Source organism: Sorex araneus, chromosome 5 (assembly GCF_027595985.1).
Source record: "Sorex araneus isolate mSorAra2 chromosome 5, mSorAra2.pri, whole genome shotgun sequence".
NCBI lineage: Eukaryota > Metazoa > Chordata > Mammalia > Eulipotyphla > Soricidae > Sorex > Sorex araneus.
The window spans coordinates 134,696,006-134,718,556 of NC_073306.1; the positions used below are offsets into that span (position 1 = coordinate 134,696,006).

Below are 22,551 nucleotides of genomic sequence, written 5' to 3' on the forward strand. Positions count from 1 at the left end.
AGCTCACTATGTCCCCCTCACCCTGGAATAACAGGGAGGCCAAATTAAGAGACACACGGGAAGCACTCACCAAGCACTCTCCTTCGGAACTGCTGCATCAAAGCCTCGTACCTGAGCGCAGGGCTGTGATGAAGTGGTCGGGGCCAGCCATCTTCTGCAACGTGAGGTTAGAGAAAGCTCTGGAAATCAATGCCTCTAATTGATTTAAGCAGGCCTGGCTTTGTGCTGTTGGAGCCTGACTTCACTCAGACTCACACAGGGGTGGGGACGGGAGACTCACCCACCCAGGTGAGCAGGCGTTCTTGCTGTGCTTGACTTCCGGTCTCTGCAGGCCTGGCCCAGCCCAGGTCTTTGTGCCAGTTGATATTGATCATGCAGCTATGCCTGTGTGTGTGTGTGTGTGTGTGCGCGTGCACAGGCATGCACATATATGTGTGCATGCACGTGTGTGTATATGGGAGTGTGGGTTCCTTTTCTTGCCGTATGAAAAACACAGCCGAGGCAAAGATGGTGCTCCCACGGCTGGAAAGATGAGATCATTTGTAAGTGGCTTGTTAAAGCACACATCATTTTCCTGATCAGCGGTAGCAAGGCTGCATCTTCAGGAGCTGACGCGATTTATCATGTTATTATATATTTAGGGGCTTTTGGAAAATGCTGTTATTTACTCAGCCAACTGTGTATATAGACTATTTAAAGCAGATTTTTGACCCAGTAGACTGTACCAGCCCCATCTATCGTCTCAATGAGCATGTGGGGACTCTTAAATATGCAGATTATTGACACAATAGACTGTGAGTGCTGGAAACAGTCTCTAGCCGGTGCATTCCAGTCATTGGGGGATGATGGGTTTCGAAAATGCGTTTTCAAGGCAGACCCGGCCATGGAGCCAGGCTCTGGTGGGAGGCGGGGGGTGGGGGGGGTTGCACAGCCGGGGAGGGGGAGCGTTGGCTTTAAGATTTAGGGGGTTAGGGATTTCCAGAAATAGGAGTGTCTTGTTAGTATTTCTCTGTGGTGACGCCACCATGAACTAGAACTCCTTGGATTCTGACATGCAGAGGAGTCCTGCTGTTTGTACAAATTCCTTCTTTGAATCGAAATGTGTTATGCACCCATGAGGTCATTGTTTGCAAGCAACAAATGCTCCCTCTGGCTCGCTTGTGTCAAAACAAGGAACTTGTTGGAAGGGGGATAGAGTAGCTCCTTGAAAGGGTGGGGGAGACCCACGTGACCCTGGGGGCCAAAGGGATGATCCCACGGATGGCTTCCCCAAGACGCTGTGGTCACGGTGGATCTGATGGGTCTATCTTCATCCTTGGCTCATGGATTCAGAATTTAGATCTCATGAGAAAGAGTTTGATATACCAAGCTCTTGGGGTCATATGCCCATAACAAATGAACAAACAGACCAAAAGGGAGAGAAAAGAAAAGACAAAGTGGTTATGTTTTATCCCTTTGTCCATAAACAAAATATCAGATCTTTAAATACGTATGTTCTTTCGATGATTCTTACTGGAAAATGGTCCAGATCCACAGGCAAATCGGAAACTTCATCATCCAAACCCCACAATCTCTCTGCTGTTCACTCCTTCCTAGTGTGCCTAGAAGGGGCAGAGGCCTATAGTGGGGGAATTCATCGTGTCCTTCTGTACATTCCAAATTAATAATATATCTTAACCTATAAAATCAGCTAGCCTACCAACTTTAGCATGAAAAGGGGAAAATTTAAATTATCATTCCATTCAAATAGAACAGAGCAGAAGAGATCATTAGCAATGTCCATCCTCCCACGAACTGACCCACAATGTGAGCTGAGGATGGATACTAGTTGTCTCAAGGACTATGCTTGGCCCCCGAGATGCAGCAATGAGCAAGCAAGCCAGTGCCCTGTAACCACAAGTTCCAATTTAAATTGGCAAGAGAGGTCTCGAGTGCAGAGTTTGGTTTTGGGTGTTACTGACTGTGTGAGCTGGTTCATTTGTGGTAAACGTTTTCTAGACATTGTTGCATCCTTGACTTCTGTTGTTATCCCAGGGATGACAGAAAAATGATTCCAGACATTGCCAAATGTCTCCAGAAGTAGGATCACACCCTGTCAAGGCATCGGGAAAGTGTGATCTATCGCCAGAGTGAAGAATAGAGCGTGTGTCAGTCTCTAAGTCAGGAAGAGTCTGGGACTCTCGCTGGGGTCTCCACAGTCTTATTTAAGTAAAGTTCTAACTACGTGCAAGACCTAAAGTAAAGTATACGACTTCAGAGCGGCCTGGGGGAGAAAAAGAGCATTATGGGGTCCTTGCTGTGTGCCCCAAACTCCACGGGTTAGTTAGAGTTAGACACACAGGCAAACTAGGAGCTTGTCGTCTAGAAGGGTACGTCAGGAAAAGTCTTGTATTGGATTTCAGAGAAAGGAAGATTCTGGAAGTTTGGAAAAAGGCCTCAGGGAGAGGTGGCATGTAAAGTGGGAAGGGAATTTGAACTAGCCAGTGTGTCATGAACAATGGATCAGGTGCTGGAATGTGAACATCAGTGGCAAATTTTGCAGCATGGACTCTTTTTATTATTATGAATAATTAATGGTCAGACCCAAAAGGAGATGACCTTATGCTTTTGTCAAATGAAACATGGTATCTTATAAATTTCCCATTATCATTATTAGGGGCCAAAAATACACCAAGAAAGTAATGTGCATATTATGCGAAGCAGTGATATTCAACCGGTCTAGCAGAGGTGCATCGATGCACGTGAATCTCATTTGCAAAGTCCCAGATACACAACACTATGAAATGTGTAGAGGCTGTTAAGTACCTTGGGCAGTTGCAAGTGACTCACCCTCCAGTATTATAGGCCAGAAAGGAAATTATTTTGCTCAAAATACTTCAGAGGAAGTTGGAGTATAGTCCCGGTGCAATTGAACCCAATTGTACTAGCTCTGGGTGCAAACTCAGGCTTTAGGCAGCCTTCACTCCTGCTAGTGAAGCTGCTACCCGTGGTTCCTGAGCTTGTATAAGGAAAGGAGAGACCCTGACTTACCTAGTCATCAAATAAGACTGAGAATATTGGCCATTGGTTGGTCTACAGAATCTGAAGAAGTCACTAATCTCAAGTCACTAATCTCAAGTCACATAGTCTGAAGTCAGTAGTGACTTAGACTAAGGGAGGTGAGGTGCATACACATGTGAGAGGTGCCCATCCCGAGAAATAGACCGGTAATCCACTCTGCTGTCTGCCAGGCCAGCTCCTGGGACACTGAATCCTTTTTAACTTTACCCAAGAACTGGCAAATGCCATTTTCAGACATTTATAAGTATCCCAACATTGACAAGACCTGGAAAAGACAAGACAACCAACATCCTCTTGGAAACCGTATTTTTAGGCACAACTGCTTCTTTCCTTTATAACTCCTAATACTCATTCAAAGGTATTAAGGCAGAATATTAGATATTTGTTCTTTCGGTTTATTTGTTTTTCTCCCAGTAATTTGAACCATGCCTTCTCATCCTCTATCAGACCAAAAAACGCTGCTTCTTTTTCTTGTAATTTCTCCAGGGAAAGAAAAATGGTCTTTTAAATCCAAAAGCAAATGAACTAACCAATTACCTAAACATTACAGGATGCTGTTTTTATTTATCTATTTTTGGTTGAGCAAAAATATATAGACTTTTATTATTTTTCAGGAGAATTTAGCTAACAAAAGAATGGTTTGGGAGCTGCCTGAGAATAAGCATCTGGAGATTTTTTTTTACATCAGAGAAAAATGCATAAAACACACCAAAAGGGGCAGGGAAAAATTACCAAGGATAAAACAGTGGCTGTCTGGAATAGAAAAGGAATCACTAAGAAAATGATGGCTGGAGAAATCAGTTGGGATGGGAGATGCATGCCGAAAGTAGATAATGGACCAAATATGATGACCTCTCAGTGTCTGTGTTGCAAGCTATAATGCCCAAAAGTAGAGAGAGAGTATGGGGAATATTGTCTGCCTTAGAGGCAGGGGGAGGGTGGGAAAGGGGGGGTGTACCCGGGATATTGGTGGTGGGGAATGTGCACTGGTGGAGAGATGGGTGTTTGATCATGGTGAGATTGTAACCCAATCATGAAAGCTTGTAACTCTCACGGTGATTCAATAAAATTTTTTTAAATGAAAAAAAAAAAGCAAAAAACGGTGGCTGTCTCTTGGCTACATCTCTCAGCGAATTTTTCACCACTGTCTCAGTGAATTTTTCACCACTGGGTGTGCTGGCCTCTTCCGGGATGATGGCCAATTTGGTACCATTTGAGGCCTGCTGACATAGTGCCCTCTAGACTGGCCAGCTCCCCTATAGACAGAGACAAAGATGGGCTGCCTTGAAGAGACCAAGCTTAAACTAGCCCTAACCTGAAATTACAGGGTCAACAAACTCTGGAGAATTTTCCATTAGATTATTCAAACTGTCCATTGGAAAAGATTGAAGACCTCGTATCTCCCAGAATTTGGGCCTTTTCCAAGAACTGCTTCATCCAACTGTCCAGAGTGGGTTTGGCCCCAGATCAAACCTGCTGCTTCATATGTAAGTTGCCTCATTTAAAAGCTAACCTAGTTAATTAAGAAGGGAAATAGGTCAGGATTTATTTAAAGGACTTACCGGAGTTATTTAGAAATGCTAATCCTTTTCATCATTAAGTTTTTTGTTTGTTTGTTTCTTGTAGTCTAGAAACACTCAATCTGATAAAGGGATTTAAATGAATCCAGAAGGACTTGATTGAAAATAATGTTCAGAGCTTGATTGATTTATTTTTTTCAGCCCACACTTGAAAGAGTAAATACTACAAATCCTGAGAAATCCAGCCCCATGTGATTCTTCATGACTAGGTTTTTGTTCTTAAAATAATGGCTAGAGAGGACATGGAGAGGTTATTATTTTCAGGCATTCTGCATCTGCTCCCGTCGACTCCATTCTCAGGATCACCTTGTTGGCAGGTACCCACTTATCTCCATCTCCTGGGAGACCAAAACCCCCAGAGGCCCCAGCTTTGGCAGTGAAGATCACATGTGACATGGCAGAAGTGGGATTTGAACTTGGGCAGCCCAGCTCGAGAGTCTGTGCTCTTTGATTCTGTCGTCTCACTCTCAGAAGGGTGGGCCGCATTCATCTTTTCCTTAGTTCCCCTTCACCTGTAGAGCATGTTCTCTTTCAAATAGTATCGCGTGTTACCAACCAGGGAGGCTGAATCCCTTACTTGTGGTCAATTCCCAGAGCTGTACCCTTGACATTGCAGCATTTCCTAGGTCGACGTTGGGAGCTAAATCAATCTGTCCCCCCACCCCCCAAACCCACGTCCTGTGTCCTGTGCATTGTGAAGTGTAAGCATTTTGGTCTTAACCCATTAGTTGCCCCCTTCTCCAGTTCTAAAACCCTGAACTGTTCCCATCCATTATTCCCCCCTTCAGACACTAGTTTGGGAGGAGAGCCCCACTGTGCTAGAGTGAGCAGGACCCCCCAGGGTCCCTGAGGCCACTGTTCTCCTCTAGAAGTCAGCGGCTATGAAGCCATCCACCAGACTCTTTCATCCTGAACGTAAAAGCAGAGAACGAATCCCGGCCTTTCCTCCCACCAAGTGAAAAATTCCAACTGAGGGCTAGAAACAAGAAGGGGCGTGTGTGAGGTTTCTAAACTCAAAAGGAAAGGGCCTTTCTGATCCCTGCCTCCAAACTCAGACCCCCTCCTTTGGCAAGGAGGGCCAGTCACCCCACCGTGGAGACAGCCCTGCCTGTCATCCATGGGGAAAGCCTGCTAGAAAGATGTCTGTGCTATTCTCTCTGGCCTGATAGCAGATGGAAGGTACACTGAGCTTCACTGCCACAGAGGCTCCTCCTCTGCCCCTCAGGGGGGTCATCGGGCCACTTCTTCCTTTGTTCCACCCATTTGGAAACAGGTTGAGCCCCTGGCTAGCAGCTGGAGACAGCGGTGAGCCAGAGAGATGCAGCCTGCCCCGGGGAGTCTTGGCATCTCACGGGCATCTCATAGCATCCAATGAAAAGAGAATGCATGGAGCAGAGTACCAGGACCACAGCAGAGAGGAAAGATGAGATCAGGAGTGTGACTGGCCTCTGGGGACCTGGAAATAGGCAGTGACTGTCCTAGGCACCAGGGATGACCCCTCCGAAGAGGAGCATTTATACTCTCTGCAGGGGGATAAGAAGGAATTCGACCCAAGAGAAAGAGACAAGGTCCCTGGGGGAGAAACCGTGTTGGAGGTCTTTCATGCAGCTCAGAGACCCCAACAGAGGGGCAGGGATGGGGGTCTGTGTGACGGATGCAAGGCAGGTCATGTAGGTGGCCTGGTGGGGGCGGGAGGGGAGGCAAAGGTGAGTGGACAGAGTCTTCAAGGGGCAGGTCGCTCAATAAAGCCAGGAGGGCAAGACAGGCACCAAGAAGGAAACCCCATTATCTCCCTGAGAGAGATGAGGCAGCCTGGAGCAGAGTGGGGTGTGGAACTTGACGGCCACACAAAACATTGAGATGTGCAGGAGAGTGAAAGAGATGCCTCTGCTCATGGACTGCATAGGGAGAGCCAGGGGAAGGGGTGAGTGCAGCGTGAATTCTAGCATTCGGCTAGACCCACACTCAGCTGTGAACTGGAGCGGGCACCGACATGCTTTGAGACTGTGGGCCGGTCTGTGAAGATAGGGTTCAAAGACCGGTTACACAGCCAAGGGGGTTCAATTGTGGAGCATATGTGCAAAAAAAATGAGTATCTGTGTGAACAAATTGATGAGCAACGGGGATTGAAATTGTATGAAAAAAATCTGTGTGTGTGTTATAAATAGAGCAAAACCTCATGCTGGGTGTCATCTACTCCTGAAGATACTTGGGGAGGCGGGGAGAGGTCAAAGCAAGAGTACAGTAGGTTTGGTACTTGCCTTGCATGCAGCCAGCCTGGGTTAAATCCCCAGCCTCCCATATGGTTCCCCAAGCTTCAGCAGGAGTAGTTCCTGAGCACAGAACTGAAAGTAACCCCTGAGCATTTCCGGGCATGACCTAAAATTCTAAAACAAAACACACACGGGGAACTGGGCAGTGACATGATGGATGTGTTCTAACGGAAGATAGCATAGCATGGTAGCTCCGGCTGAGAAGACTGGTCGTGGGATCAGAGGGAGACCCCCGTGTCAATGCTACGGTCCCCCAAAATAGACAACTCACCACCATCCACCCACGTAGTAAGGAACCCAACATGAAGAAGAGCTGAGAAGCTCAAATTCTAAGCCAGGGACAGTGAGCTGGAAGAATCCAAGGCAAGGAGGCGCTTCCTGTCTGAAGACTGGGACTGCAGGCAAGAGTGGTCTTTGCCATCGGGTTTCGGTGACTTTAGAGAAACCTTTAGCCTTCTCCCCAGAGAAGCCAAGACCAGCCGGCTCCGTGGCAGCCCCAGCCGCGCTGCCTAGTGGGCCAGAGGGTTGCCTTCTCCCTGCCCGCCTCTCTGTCTTAATGGCAAGTGGTCACAGCCACGAACTTAGCAAAAGAAGCAGGTTAAAATGTGTCCATTCCTGGCTAATGCAGTTAGACGTTTTCGAGAAAAGGCAATGAGAAGTGGTCATTATCCATTATCTGCATGAAATATTTCAGAGAAAGAAGCAGCATTTGCCAAAAGAGAGAGAGAGAGAGCAAGAGAGAGAAGAGAAAAGATGTTTGGCTTCAAGCCAAGCAAGAAAGAAACAAGAGCACCTCTGGCCCCACAGGACAACCGCACTAATGATGTTGTTTCGCTCGAGATGGGGCCACAGGTGCAAAGAGATGCATGTGGGTCCCGACTTCACATCCTTTTTGAAGGTTACTCGGGGCTTTGATTTGGGGGGAAATCCCACCCACTTTCCAGGCTTGGAAGAAACTCTGTGTGCGCACATGTGCAAGTGTGCATGTGTGAGTGTGCATATGTGTATGTGCATGTGTGTGTGCATGTGTGCGTGTGCATGTGTGTGTGCATGTGTGTGTGCATGTGTGTGTGTGTGTGCACGCGCACACACTCGAGTGGGTATTTTGCTGTGAAAAGACAAGACCAAAAAAGTCTTTATTTGGGAGGAGAGTCTCCGTCCTGCCGGAATGTTGCTTGCCCAGGTCTCCTCTCCTCTCTCTTGATTTCTGTGACTCCTGGTTGGTGGACAAGAAAAGGATAATGATTCTAAACGGAAACTGCCAGAAAACTTATGTGATGGCCCTCGCTTCACCCGACTCCATGAATATTTTCTCACTCTGCTTTTGTCAATTGTCCCCAGCACATTCCCCAGTAATAAAGCATGCGGGATTGCAATTCTAGGGAGCAGAAGAGAAAGCACTTTTTTTTTCTCAGAGTCCTTCAGCCTGGGGTATTTGTCATCTCTCTCAATGCTAAAACCCCAAAACGGGGGTCGCTTCATTCCTCGAAGATTGCAGATACGATCGTTATGGGAAATGACCTAATAACTCGCTTTTCCCTGTCGGCATCTCACTTCTATGGAAATTCCCCGCACATCTATCCCCAGCTCCTTGTAGGAATGATTTAATTTTCAATAACGAACCTCAAACCGAGGAAAGCTCTTTTCTTATACACCACACGTGCAGAGATGGTCTGCACCGAATGCAAATACCATCTAAACACGGTGGGCTTGGAATAGGATCTGGAGACAGCACAGCCAGTCACAGCCCTCGGAGGTCAACCATCTACCCGCGTGCTCGGGTTGGAGACCAGCCTGTGGGGGTGTGTTTCAAATTCTCGAACAGACTCTTGTCTCAGGAGGTCGCTTTGATATTTGATGTACTTTGAACAAATTCTATGAAGTACAAGAGACCTCCGAGTGCTATGGAGCAGATACACTAATGGGCCCATTCTAGAGATGGGCACATTGAGCTTCTCAAAGTCTCGATTCCGTTCCTGTGTGGAGTAGTAAGGCAAGTCTGAGCACAGCTGCTGCAAGGCGGACCTGGGCCATCCCTCCCTTGCTCAGAATCTCCCAGTAGGAACTGGGAGCAAAGGGCAAAGCCACCGGCATCGGGTCCCTTAGCCCTTGGGAGGGACTAAGAGATGGGACTCTCAGTGTGGTGCTCTCCCTACACAAAGCTGGTCCCCTCACGCACCGAGGCACAGCAGTAGAGAGAGAGAAGTCTGGGTTAAATATCTTGTGGCAAGTTTGCCGTTTTGGTGATTGGCAGTTGAGCCTCAACTTTTGGAGATGCCTGAACCCCAAGGGACCTTGAAGCCTGGGGCGGGTGGGGAGTGTGCCAACGTCTGATGTCCCGACACCGTTGGCCCTGCTGGACAGGACAGCTATGGGGCGGGTCCCTGGACACTTTCTCTTCCCTTGTGAATGGGCAGGGTAGGTCCAAGCAGGCCTTGATCCAGGGCACTCCCACATGAGCCGACTTCCTCTCTTGGCTCTGCTGGCCTGGGCTCCCGTGATCTGACTGCACCAGTGGCTGGATTGCATAGGAACTTGGTCTTAGCCACATGTTTTGACCTAAACCCCGCCCCCCCCCCGCGGCTGCCTGACCCCCGTGGCTACTCCTTGAGTAGCATCTGTGTTCTCTCAGCGTGGCCCAAACTCTCCTTTGCCCACACTCAGCTCCTCAGTGATGTGGATGGAGGGTGCTCGTGTGCCTGACCTTGGTGGCTGTGGGCTACTTGCCTCCTCCCCTCCTGCCTCCTTTGCCCGGAGGCTTCCCTCAGCATCCCGCCTGCTCGGGGAAACCCTGATCATGTTGTGACTCCCCCCGCCACACACACACACCCAGCACCCCCATGCCTGGTGTCCACAACTCACGTTTCTTTGTGTCTCCTCCCCCGGGCCTTTGGAGAGCCACTGTACAACAGTGCGGTGAACCCACTAACCTAGCTGGCACGTGGCAGTCGGGGGATGGATTCAGTGCAAACACAGCCGAGCCCCCGCCAAAGGCTGGAGTGTTGGCTTGCCCTGGCCTGAAGTCACCGTGCCTGGCTGTGCTGGTGAGCAGGAAGTGGAGAAAGGACCGACATGCCGTAAGGAGACATCAGGCAGGGCTGGAGCGAGGGGGACACGGAGGGGCAGACGAACGCGTCTCAGAGCAGAGGGCGTGCAGATCTCTCTATAGCCTCTATAGCAGCGTCCAGAGGAGAGAGTCCAGCCCGGAGCAAGGCCAGCAGGGAGAGGCTGACAGTTTGGGGTGGGACCTGTCATAGACTCCTCACCTGTTCCCTCTAAGCTGGGATGGACTCGGAATGGGCCCCCACTTCCAGCAGGGGCCCATTCCACCGTCACATCCTTTGCAACCAAGAATTTGTGCGGGGACTTCCAATACTCCAGTGGACAGAGAAGAGCAAGCCCATCTGTGTGGACGAGTCACCCCCAGCTGGACCCCGTCTGAGAGGAGAAAGGCTTCACAGGCCTCAGCTTCTGTTGCTCCTGCTGAGAGTGCCCGGGTCAATATGCACGTGAACTTGGACAGTGTCTCCGCCTCCTTGGAGCCTGAGCCTGTCGGGGCCTCACGGGGACCCCCGACCTTCTCTGTGTGGGGCTGCCCTCACCACAGCCATCCCAGGCGCCCCCCAGCTCTGGGCCCTGCTATCATGGGAATGAATCTCAGCCTGCCCGAGCTAGATCCATTCACGCTGCTCAGCCTGCCAGCAAGAGTGCCAATTAGTGCCAATAATCACACACACACACACACACACACACACACACACACACACACACACACACACACACACACACATGGATCCCAGGGCCCCTGCATACCAATGCTGGAGCCCATGATAGGAGCCCCCTTCCATGTCAGCACTGCATGACCCCCTGGCACCCCTCTTTGGGGTCTGCCCCACGCATGTGCAGTCTCCGGGTGATTCTAAACTATTAGCGAAGGGTTCAGATGGGTGGAAACCATCCTGTCCCCCACACCGGAGCTGTGACATGAGCTCAGATCACCTTCTCGAAAACCCCTTCGTGTGCATTTGGATTTTTCTTCCTGCCTCTTGAAAGGGCTGGCAGGGATTCCACCATGCACATTCCAGCCGGTGTGCTCAAAGCAACTAGAAAACTGTGTGCCCGACACACCCCCTTCCCACAGCACCCCTGCGCCTCTGAATTAGCCCCTCTGGAGGATCCAATACCTTGGACTGGTCAGCGGGCAGGGGTCAGCATCGAGAGCTGGACTGTCTCCACAAGGACAGACACGCCACCTTCACACAGTTGGATGAGACCATCCATCAGCAAACACAGGAGGCGTGCAGGGCAAGGGAGAATGGCAGATATCACCAGGGGTCCCATGGAGAAGGGACACACCAGGAAGAGGTTCTCAGAAGGGGGCTGCTGGAGCTGAGCCTGAGAGATGGGTCCCCCCTTTGGGCAGATCCAAAAAAAAAAAAGAAGAAGTTTCTGCACAGAGAAAGGTGAAATTCCCAAGACCCTCTGTGCATGGAGAATCAAGCCAGCGGGTTGCTGTACCCTTGAGAACAATTCAGCGGCCACACTGACCCATGTCCTCGGTGTTCTTAGCAGTGCCACCACAAGATTCAGCAGGCATTCCAGCAACGCCATGCCACCACCTCCCACCTTTAACAAAGCATCCCCAGGGGCTCTGAAAAGCAGAAGCTGGGAGCCCTAGGGGTGACCCCTCAAATGACCAAAGTGGCCCCCTTCATTAGAACTAGCCCAGTGTGCTCCCAGATGAGTAGCCCTGCACGTGGGGCGCTTTCCCGGGAGCAGAGTGAGTGGTGAGGGGGACGCCAGCAGGAAATTAGGTTGGAGCCAGGGACGTCTGCATCAGGCTTTCCGCCCCCAGCGAGGTTCTGCAGAAAAGAACCCCGTCTCCCGTTCTGCGGCATCACCAGGCTCATCTTCCTCCGCTAAATAAGTGTTCACGAGAATAAACTTGCCACTCACTCGCTCCAGCACGTCACACATGATGCAGTCTTATTAAACAAATCATCGCCAGAGAGAGACACAGACACTCATTATACGCTCGGAGCACTGTATTCCCAGCCTTTCCTCTCCCGCCTCAGCTGCTAGCGGCAAACAAAATAACTTAAGTCAAGTGAACAGTTTTAAAATGTATAATATCAGAATGTGTTTTTTAAAAAACTCCTTGGAACCCTCAGCCATTGTTAAAATACACTCACTTTGATGGATGCCTTGGCACTTTCCCCCCCTTTTTTTTATGAGGCTTTTCAATGGGTTTTCTTATCGGGTGCAGGAGATTTCGTCTGTTCTGCAGAAGAAAACAGACAAAAAGGGTCTCTCAGCACGAGTTACTCTTCTGTAAAGGTTATGGTAAACATGTCAATGCCTAATTAAGCAGAAAATTTTATCTGTATTGTGGGGGAGGCATTTGCTGTCTCCGTCTTTTCTTCTGGGGAATCCATTTAGAAGGACAAAGTAGATTGGGAAGTCGAGCTGGTCTGGAAAGCTTGGCTTCCAAATGTCAGCAGGAGAAAAGAGAAAGAAAAGACGCTTGCTTTCTCCTTGTGTGAAAATTGCTAAACTGGCTAGGCTGTGTGTGTGTGTGTGTGTGTGTGTTCCTGACCACATGTACATACTCATGCATGCATGTACATTGCATTCACACACACACACACACACACACACACACACACACACACACAATATCAGGAATTTCTTCCCAGCTGCCTGCTGAGTGCCAGACCCTGTGTTATAGGTACTGAGATGAAAGTAACCTTAGCCAATATGATTTAAAAAAAGGAAGAAAGGAAGGAAGGAAGAAGGAAGGAAGGAAGGAAGGAAGGAAGGAAGGAAGGAAGGAAGGAAGGAAGGAAGGAAGGAAGGAAGGAAGGAAGGGAGAAAGAAAGAAAGAAAGAAAGAAAGAAAGAAAGAAAGAAAGAAAGAAAGAAAGAAAGAAAGAAAGAAAGAAAGAAAGAAAGAAAGAAAGAAAGAAAGGAGAGAGGGAGAGGAAGGAAGGAAAGAAGGAAGGAAGGAAGGAAGGAAGGAAGGAAGGAAGGAAGGAAGGAAGGAAGGAAAGAAGGAAGGAGGGAGGGAGGGAGGGAGGGAAGGAAGGAGGGAAGGAAGGAGGGAAGGAGGGAAGGAGGGAAGGAGGGAAGGAGAGAGGGAAGGAGGGAAGGGAGGAAGGGAGGAAGGAAGGAAGGAAGGAAGGAAGGAAGGAAGGAAGGAAGGAAGGAAGGAAGGAAGGAAGGAAGGAAGGAAGGAAGGAAGGAAGGAAGGAAGGAAGGAAGGAAAAAATTCTTCCCTCCCACTGCCCACCTGCACACACACAGACTTGCAGACTCCCCTTTTTTGAGGGGATAGCATTGATTCTCAGTGTGGTAACTATCCTGCTTGCATTGGAATTTTCTGGATAAAGCCTGTCATCCAACGTAGACATAATAAAGCCCCTTTTAGTCTCCAAAGTGACCGTATTTGAATGATAAAGTTCGCCTGACTCTTCAGCTTATTTTGCTTGGCTTGGCCCTTAGTAACATACCAGCACAAATCTCTTTCTCAAACACAAACATGAGTCCAGGAAAAGAGAAATAGTGATGGGAAGCAGCGGGGTGGTATCATTCAGCGCTTTGGGTCTATTAAACTAGAATTTTCTTGGAAGCAGTGGCTGCCTTATTAGCGGTTGTTTCTCTAGATCAAGTATTAAAAGAAAAAAACAATAAGTTTATGGAACTAGAAACCAGCAACACCAGCTTAATATTAAAAAAAAAAAATCTACCTGTCAACTTTCTAGGGCAGCTGAAACATGCCACAGTCAGCCATAAAATATCTAATAACTATGAACGGTGAAACTGATTTTTCACTTTCCTTCTTGGCTTCGAGTATCAGCCCCTTAAAATCGGGGGCTCCCGTCTCCAGCCTTCCCATAATTCCTCTCGAGCTGAGAATGCCGTGAAATCCCACTGCCGCACCTTCAGCTTGAGGGTCTCTGCCAAGTCCTCCTATTCTTGTCATCGGTAATAGAGAGTGAGTGGCCCTGGGTTCCGTCACCGCTCAACAGCCGTCACCCGACCTAACTAGTTGCGTTGCCAGGGTCTTACCCAGAAGCTCCTCTGTGCAACCAGCATGCCCCTAGTGCCTCCGTTGTGTGACCAAGAGACAAAATGGAAAGAAGGGGGCTGGAGTGATAGCACAGTGGGGAGGGTGTTTGCTTTGCATATGGCTGACCCGGGTTCGATTCACAGCATCCCATAGGGTCCCCTGAGCACCGCCAGGAGTAATTTCTGAGTGCAAGCCAGTGAGTAACCCCTGTGCATCGCTGGGTGTGACCCAAAAAGAAAAAATAAATGGAAAGAAGTCTTTGGAAACAGGGAGCCCCCTCCCTAGGAAGGAGTGGTCTCGTTTAGCTTAAGCGCACCTGTTTTCGCCTCTCCCACAGCCTATGCAACAGCCTTCATCTTAACACGCCCCATTCTCTTCAGCCCCCCTCTGCCCGCCTCCCGGGACAGCTCCCATGCCTGTCACCCCTCTCCCCAGCTCTCTCCTTGGACAGCCCCACTGCAGGTGCTCCCCCAAAGAAGTGGGAAGGAGCCCGCAGGAAAATGGGGGCTGGGGGGAACCTTGAAAACCTCCCCCAGGCCCCTCTCGGTGTTGGTGCTTCTTTGGTCCCTTTCATCCATGTGGCTCAGGCACTTTTCCCATCTGCCAGGTGGATACTTGCCCGTGTGTTCCCTGCACTCACGCTCTCTCCTGCTTTCATCCCCCTGGGCAGCGGCTGCCCTGAGTCCTTGCTGAGGAGAACAGCATCCCCAGTGGCATTTGGCATCTACAACTCAAATGCAAAATCGGCATCTCCTGATGGGTCCCCCCAAGTCACGGTGCCTTTGAAACCACAGACACCAGACTGCGTGGACGTTTCCAGGCCTGTCTGAAAAGGTCTTCATAAACCTGTTGGAAAATAATAGGCGAGCCCCCCATCCACCACCCCCCCCAGTCTCCCATCCTAATGCCATCTGCTATTATTTTTAAATCCTTGCATTTGCTGAACTTCCATCATTTTCCAGCGCTCGGTGGCAGATTTTATTCAATGCTCTCTAATCTCTCTTCCTGTGGTGGGACTCTCTCCAAAAACAAAACCAAAAAAAAAAAAAAACATTTTTAATGTTAGAATACAGAAGACCCTGGCTTCCGTATTCCAACCCTGGAAGGGCTTGTATCCAAACTGCTTCTGAAAGCTCAGCACTGAAGAAGACTCTTGCCTTCCAGTGCAGCCCGGGGTACTGGCCCCTCTCGCCCGCACAGCCACAAAAGGGCAAGTTCTGGTTTTCTTAGAAGCCGATGCCTGTTCTGTAGGGCGATGTCTTTCACGGCACTGGACTCATTCTACCACCTTCCCCGCACATCACACGCACGAGTTTCGAGACCCACTGTTAGAGAGGCGTGAGGGTGATATTCCTTAAACGGGAAAACTATAAACGTGGGCCTCTAAAGATTGGAGACGCCTGGGGGCTGGAGCGATAGCACAGTGGGGAGGGCGTTTGCCTTGCACGCGGCCAACCCGGGTTCGAATCCCAGCATCCCATAGGGTCCCCTGAGCACCGCCAGGAGTAATTCCTGAGTGCAAAGCCAGGAGTAACCCCTGAGCATCGCCGGGTGTGACCCAAAAAGCAAAAAAAAAATTGGAGATGCCTGCCCGTTTACACACCATGGCCTAGAGGACACAAGAAAACCCTCACCGTTTGGCTTTTTCCTGCACCCATCGCTTGCGGCTCAGAGAAGCGTGGGTGAAATGGCCTTTCCCTTTGGTGCGGGGATGCCCCGGTCTCAGGAGGGAATTCGAGACGGTCATCTCAGTTCCTTTCCGTTTCCTCTCTCCTCTTGCAGGCTATGCCCAGGAGGAGCAGCTGAAAGCAGAGGGCGACATCAAGGAAGAGGAGGAAGAGGAGGAAGACAGCGGTTCCGTGGCTCAGCTCCAGGGGAGTAATGACCCCGGCACGGACGAGGAGCTGGACACGGGCCCGGAGCTGAAAGGCTGCTTCAGCTACCAGAACTCGCCCGGCAGCCACCTGTCCAACCAGGACGCCGAGAACGAGTCTCTGCTGAGCGATGCCAGCGACCCCGTGTCGGACGTCAGGAGCGCCAGCGGTCGAGATGGCTCGGACAAGAAAGCCGGCGCGCCCCCCAAGCTTCCCAGCGAACCCCACAACTGCATGGACAAGATGACGGCTGTCTACGCCAACATCTTGTCCGACTCCTACTGGTCGGGCCTGGGCCTGGGCTTCAAGCTGTCGGCGGCGGCAGGCGAGCGGCGCAGCTGTGACACGCGCAGCGGCGGCCACAAGACTGATTTTGACTGGCACCAGGATGCTCTGTCCAAGAGCCTGCAGCAGCACCTGCCCGCCAGGGCCGTGTCCAAGCCCAGCCTGTTCAGCTCGGTGCAGCTGTACCGCCAGAGCAGCAAACTCTGCGGCTCCGTCTTCACCGGGGCCAGCCGCTTCCGCTGCCGCCAGTGCAGCGCGGCCTACGACACGCTGGTCGAGCTGACCGTGCACATGAACGAGACGGGCCACTACCAAGACGACAACCGCAAGAAGGACAAGCAGAGACCCACGAGCTACTCCAAGCCCCGAAAGAGAGCCTTCCAGGACATGGACAAGGAGGACGCCCAGAAGGTCCTCAAGTGCATGTTCTGCGGAGACTCCTTCGACTCCCTCCAGGATCTGAGCGTCCACATGATCAAAACGAAACATTACCAAAAAGTGCCTTTGAAGGAGCCCGTCCCCACCATCGCCTCCAAAATGGTCACCCCGGCCGCCAAGAAGCGCGTCTTCGAGGTCAACCGGCCGTGCTCCCCGGACTCCACCACGGGGTCGCTGGCCGAGTCCTTCCCCACGCCCAAGAGTGGCGCCCTGCAGCTCACGTCCAACAACCGCTACGGCTACCAGAACGGGGCCAGCTACACGTGGCAGTTCGAGGCGTGCAAGTCGCAGATCCTGAAGTGCATGGAGTGCGGCAGCTCCCACGACACCCTGCAGCAGCTCACCACCCACATGATGGTCACCGGCCACTTCCTCAAGGTCACCAGCTCCGCCTCCAAGAAAGGGAAGCAGCTGGTGCTGGACCCGCTGGCCGTGGAGAAGATGCAGTCCTTGTCCGACGGCCCCGGCAGCGAGGCACCGGCGACCCCTCGGCCCTCCAGCAACCCCGTCTCCGAGGGTGCGGCCTCCACCACGGAGCTCAAGAAAGAGGGGAAGAGGGACAAGGCCGAGGAGGCCCCCCAGGACGAGAAGGGCGTGAAGAGGGAGGAGTACGAAGACCCCCTGCAGAAGCCCTTAGACCCGACCATCAAGTACCAGTATCTGCGGGAGGAGGACCTGGAGGATGGCTCCAAGGGGGGTGGGGACATCTTGAAGTCGCTGGAAAACACCGTCACCACGGCCATCAACAAGGCGCAGAACGGGGCTCCCAGCTGGAGCGCCTACCCCAGCATCCACGCCGCCTACCAGCTGTCGGAGGGCACCAAGCCCGCCTTGCCCATGGGGTCCCAGGTGCTGCACATCCGGCCCAACCTCCCCAACAAACTGAGGCCCATTGCCCCCAAGTGGAAAGTCCTGCCCCTGGTGCCCATGCCCCCCAACCTGGCCCCCTACACGCAAGTGAAGAAGGAGCCGGAAGACAAAGAGGAGGCGGGCAAGGACGGCAGCCAGGAGAGTCCCCCGGAGGAGGCCTCCTCCTTCAGCCACCACGAGGCGGGAGAGTCTTTCCCCAAGGGCGAGCCGCCCTCGGAACCCAAGAAACCCGAGCCCGCCCCGCTCAAGGAGGAGGACAAGGGGCCGCTGAAGAAGGAGGAGGGCGAGAAAGAACAAGGGCCGAGCCCAGAGCCAGCCACTTCGCTGAGCAACGGCTGTAGCCTGGCCAGCCACGCCCCGGCCCTGCCCAGCATCAACCCCCTGAGTGCTCTGCAGTCGGTGCTCACCAACCACCTGGGCAGGGCCACGGAGCCGCTGTGCTCGCCCGCCTGTGCCAGCCCGGGCCCCAGCACCATGTCTCTGTTCCACAAGCCCGCCCTGGGCGTCCTGGACAAGCCCGCGCTGAGCCCTGCCTCCGCCAGGCCGGCCAGCGTGTCCAGGCGCTACCTGTTCGACAGCAGCGACCAGCCCATCGACCTGACCAAGGCCAAGAGCAAGAGGGCCGAGTTGGCGCAAGCACAGTCCTGCACGTCCCCGCCCCAGAAGCACGCCCTGTCGGACATCGCCGACATGGTCAAGGTCCTCCCCAAGGCCACCACGCCCAAGCCCGCCGTCCCCTCCAGGCTCCCGGCCCTGAAGCTGGAGATGGATGTGCGGCGCTTCGAGGACGTGTCCAGCGAGGTGTCCACGCTGCACAAGCGCAAGGGCCGGCAGTCCAACTGGAACCCGCAGCACCTGCTCATCCTGCAGGCCCAGTTCGCCTCGAGCCTCTTCCAGACATCCGAGGGCAAGTACCTGCTCTCGGACCTGGGCCCGCAGGAGCGCATGCAGATCTCCAAGTTCACGGGACTCTCCATGACCACCATCAGCCACTGGCTGGCCAACGTGAAGTACCAGCTGCGGAAAACGGGCGGCACCAAGTTCCTGAAAAACATGGACAAGGGGCACCCCATCTTTTACTGCAGTGACTGTGCCTCCCAGTTCCGAACCCCCTCGACCTACATCAGCCACCTCGAGTCGCATCTGGGTTTCCAGATGAAGGACATGACCCGCCTGAGCGCGGAGCAGCCCGCCAAGGTGGAGGCCGAGATCTCCCGGGTTTCGTCGGCTCAGAGGTCTCCGGAAACCATAGCAGGCGAAGAGGACACAGACTCTAAATTCAAGTGTAAGTTGTGCTGTCGGACATTTGTGAGCAAACACGCGGTAAAACTCCACCTAAGCAAAACGCACAGCAAGTCCCCCGAGCACCATTCACAGTTTGTAACAGACGTGGATGAAGACTAACCCTGCAGGTATGGGTTTGCTCCCAGGTGAGGGGGACCCTAGCCTTGTGGAGGAGGAGCTTCCGGAGAGGGCGAGGATGGGTCTGCTTTAGAGGCGGCTCCCATCTCTCCTCGGCCCCCGCCAAGCGGGCTGCTGGCGTAGGATTTACTGGGCAGAGCCCGCTAAGGCAGTCCTGATCCATCTCTCCACTCCTCCCGCTGAGCAAGGGCCGAGTCGACCCACGTGGGCATAGAGAGAGTCGACTGGTCCCTGAGACACGGTCCCCTAAGTTATGATCACCCCACGCCCAGCAGTCACGTCCCTCCGAGGCTACGCTTCGTGTTCAGGACCTCGCCCATCCCGGGACACGGCCAGCTCTCGCGGTGTCCTCTGCAGCGCCCCCTCCTGGAGCAGGGACTCCAGCTTGGAGCCTGTCCTGCGGGTAGTGGGCTAGGCAGATGTCTTGACCGGCTCCTGCACAGCTTCCGGTGGTCTGCTCTAGCACGATTGTATTCGATCCTTTCCCCCCGACCCCCGTTTCCTTGCAGCAACTGCCATGCCCCTGCCCCCTCGTTTCCCTTCTCTGGGCAACCCCCCCCCCGTGAAAGAACATCTGCCCTGCAGTGGGATGGCAGAAGTGGGGACTTCTACAGAACCCCAAAAGGAGCAGAGCTGTCTCTCTTTCTCGCTCCTCCTCTGCTCGGGGCTGGGTAGGCCCAGGCCAGAGACCCCCTTTAACAAAGACCGATGCATTCTATGACCCTGAGAAGCACGTGACTTGTGGCACACGTTTCCCCCTCCCCCCCCCCACTGCAACCCCACACAGCTAATGCCAGGGGTGAGTCCAGCTTCCGGGTCCTATGCATCCTGTCTCGGACAAGTTCTGTGCCTTGTGTGGTGACCCAGGCCCAGGCAGTCTGTTGCCATATCCAGCAAAAAGTACTGAGATGGAGACCCGGGGCCTGGCCAACTAGTCCCACCAGCCACTGGCGACCACTGAGCAAGCAAGGCTGGCTCCTAACCAAGGCCTTTCATCTCCCTTCTCATATGTTCTCTCCTGGAGTTTTTTTTCCAGCATGATTCCGCCCCTCCCCCCCTCCCCGCCACTCTAAGGACCCTCACATATATTCAGGTGGTCCTCTCCCTTGGACCACACCCCGGGATGGGTATGCCACCTGCCTTAGCCCCGGTCACCTGCCACCCACTTGATCTCATGCTAGGCTGCATAGATGAGCTATTCTGCTGGATTCACACTCTCAGATAGGAACAAGTAATAAGTTCACATACAAGACCCCATTCCCTCCCCCCCCCCCACTGTCAGGGCACTTGTTTTTGATAGGAGCCCCGGGCAAGCACCTGGTGGACAGGTGTGTGCGTGTAGGTGTTCTTGGGGAGACAGTGTAGGAACGGCCGGAAGGCTCACTTGACTATCCCCTCAATGAGAAGATCCAACAACAGCTGAGAAAGGAAGGCGGGGGGCGGGCGGGGGGTGCCTCTAACTCTGTGTCTCTTCGGGCTCAAAGGAAGACAATGGTTTTGTTTGCATGTTTTTTAATCATGATCATTAAAATGTGTTACTGACAGATCCATCTCTTGGTACCCAAGCATGGTTTGTTCCGCTCACCTTACCAAAAGTACGGACGAGAGGTAGTTCTTAAATCTCTGAGCTGGGGGCTCCAACCTGTCCCGCTCACTTGCTGTGTAACATTCGAAGAGTTTATGTCACTTGCTAGTACTAGGCTTTGCCGGTCCCTCCACACAAACCAAAAAAAAAAAAAAAAAAACAAGGTGCGCCAACACGGGATACTCAGAGGGAAATGAGAGATTGTCAAGTTCAGAGTGGCAGGTCAGAACCATGGAGGAAAAAAAAAACCAATGAGGTCGTGTTTATTCATGCTACAATAAAGACCAATTTTCCACCTGTTAGGTTTGTAATCCTTTTTTCAAATGTTGTATCCCTGCCCAAAGTTTGCGAGAAGCCCATGGGGAGAGGGTGGCAGAGAAAGTGTTTGCTAAAATTGGACTCGTACATTCCCATTCAAGGAAACTCCCAGAAGCCAGTTGGTCTGGCGAAATTTCTCTGCGAAAGGTCCTTGTGGGTCTCTCGTGCTCATCCAGCCCAGTTCTGTCTTCAACTCTGTGCTAGTGGCATAAATGGGTCTGATTTACATCTTCCACGTCCCAGGGTACAGAATTCCTATGTGTGACTAAAGTGTCCTCCTGTGTCCACTGAGTCAGGTGGGACGCACAAGGGTGGGGAATATGTGTTGGAACTCAATCGAAGCCCTGGGGAGAAATGTGTGTGTGTGTGTGTGTGTGTTGGGAGGGAGGGGGGGTACAAAACAGGTGGCTTTTGTGTCAAGGTAGAGCCCCTTGTCTGTGTGCCTGGTTCCCTACCTGCACAAAGGCACTTTCTGGTGTTTGGGTCCACCTAGAAAAGCGTCCCTCCATTCTCAGGGGTCTCTTTTAAGAAGATGTCTCCCAGTCCCGTCTGTGACTTAGAATGTTTTTAAGTTGTTTCGGAAATGAGGTCACTCTGTTCTCTGAAACTCTATTTTGGTTCAAATGCACAATAGCCCCGAGTGTAGGAGTCAGCAGGAGGCCTCGGAAAGCATGGTCAAGCTTTTTTTGGAGAATTTTGAAAACTTTACCATATCTCTGTTCTCTGTAAAACACAGCTTTGCCTGGATTTTCTCTCTTTTCTGGAACCTGACTTCAATCCTGCTAAAACTCTGCTTTGGAAAAAAAATCATGCTATTTTTTATTTAAAATGGATGAGAATGGAGGAAATGTGTCTCCCAACTTTAGTATTTGGACCATGTCAGTCAGCCTTGGTCTCAGAAGCGTAAGGGTTTGACATCGTAGCCAAGGTCACATGATGAGTACAAGTTTATTCTAGAAATGGGTGCCGTGCGTGCCGCTGAGTCCAATAAGTCACCATCATTGTTGATTAAAAAATATATATATGGAGAGAAGAGAGGGCTGGGTATTCGTGAGACAAAAACCAGGAGGACAGTCCCCTGTGACTTTCAGATCAACACCAAGTAACTTCTGTGGTGGGCCTTCTCCAAGCCTGCAGCAAGCATGTGTCCATGGAGAATGTCTTTATTTCTGAGGGTCACCTTTAGCTGGACATCCTGTATCTTCATTTGCTGCCTCTGGTAGCCCTCACAGTGTGGATTACGTGGCAGTTGCGACGAGCCCATGGCTGGGTGAGTTAGTGTCTGGGGAGGCATCAACCTCTCGGTTCCTTCCCCAAGGAAATAGGCAGCTCTCCTCCTCCCCTTCCCTTCTCACCCTCCTTCCCTTCTTCTGCCCTCGCCCTTCTCCCCTCTGCCTTTCTTCCATTCTGCACGAATACCGGGTGTGCTTTTACTGCACCCCTGATTTGATTGTATGGTGGCAATCAAATAGACACAGTGACCCAGCAGTTGAACTGACGGTCATTGTCAAATGCCCCAGGCCTGGAGACAAGCATACTTCCCTCTATTCGCGCCAGCAGTCCTGAGAGGGAGGGGATGACGTGGAGATGTGAATTCCTCATATTCCCCCATCTCTGAGCTTTCCGTGTTCATTCTCCCCCACCTAGGAACCCTCCCTCAGTGCCCCGCACTGGGCTAATCCAGGGGCTTACCCAGGGAGGACTTGACCGAGATTGCTCTGGGGAGAGACACAGATGGGCAGTCTGGGGCAGACACTGGGTGAAGCATCCGCCAGGCC

At 52.0% G+C, this 22,551-nt stretch overlaps 1 protein-coding gene across 3 annotated transcripts in view; it reads left to right on the forward strand.

The window, feature by feature from the left end:
• TSHZ2 (teashirt zinc finger homeobox 2) overlaps positions 1-22,551 on the forward strand; it is a 499,906-nt gene that overhangs the window by 256,614 nt on the left and 220,741 nt on the right. Inside the window, exon 2 of one of the 3 annotated variants that reach the window (XM_055138969.1) lies at positions 15,764-18,860. In XM_055138969.1, coding sequence (XP_054994944.1) covers positions 15,764-18,852 — 3,089 coding nt within the window. In that variant the 3' untranslated portion in view covers positions 18,853-18,860. Of the gene's footprint in view, positions 1-15,763; positions 19,939-22,551 lie in introns of those variants that run through there. The other 2 variants (XM_055138971.1, XM_055138968.1) reach the window with 2 other exon arrangements.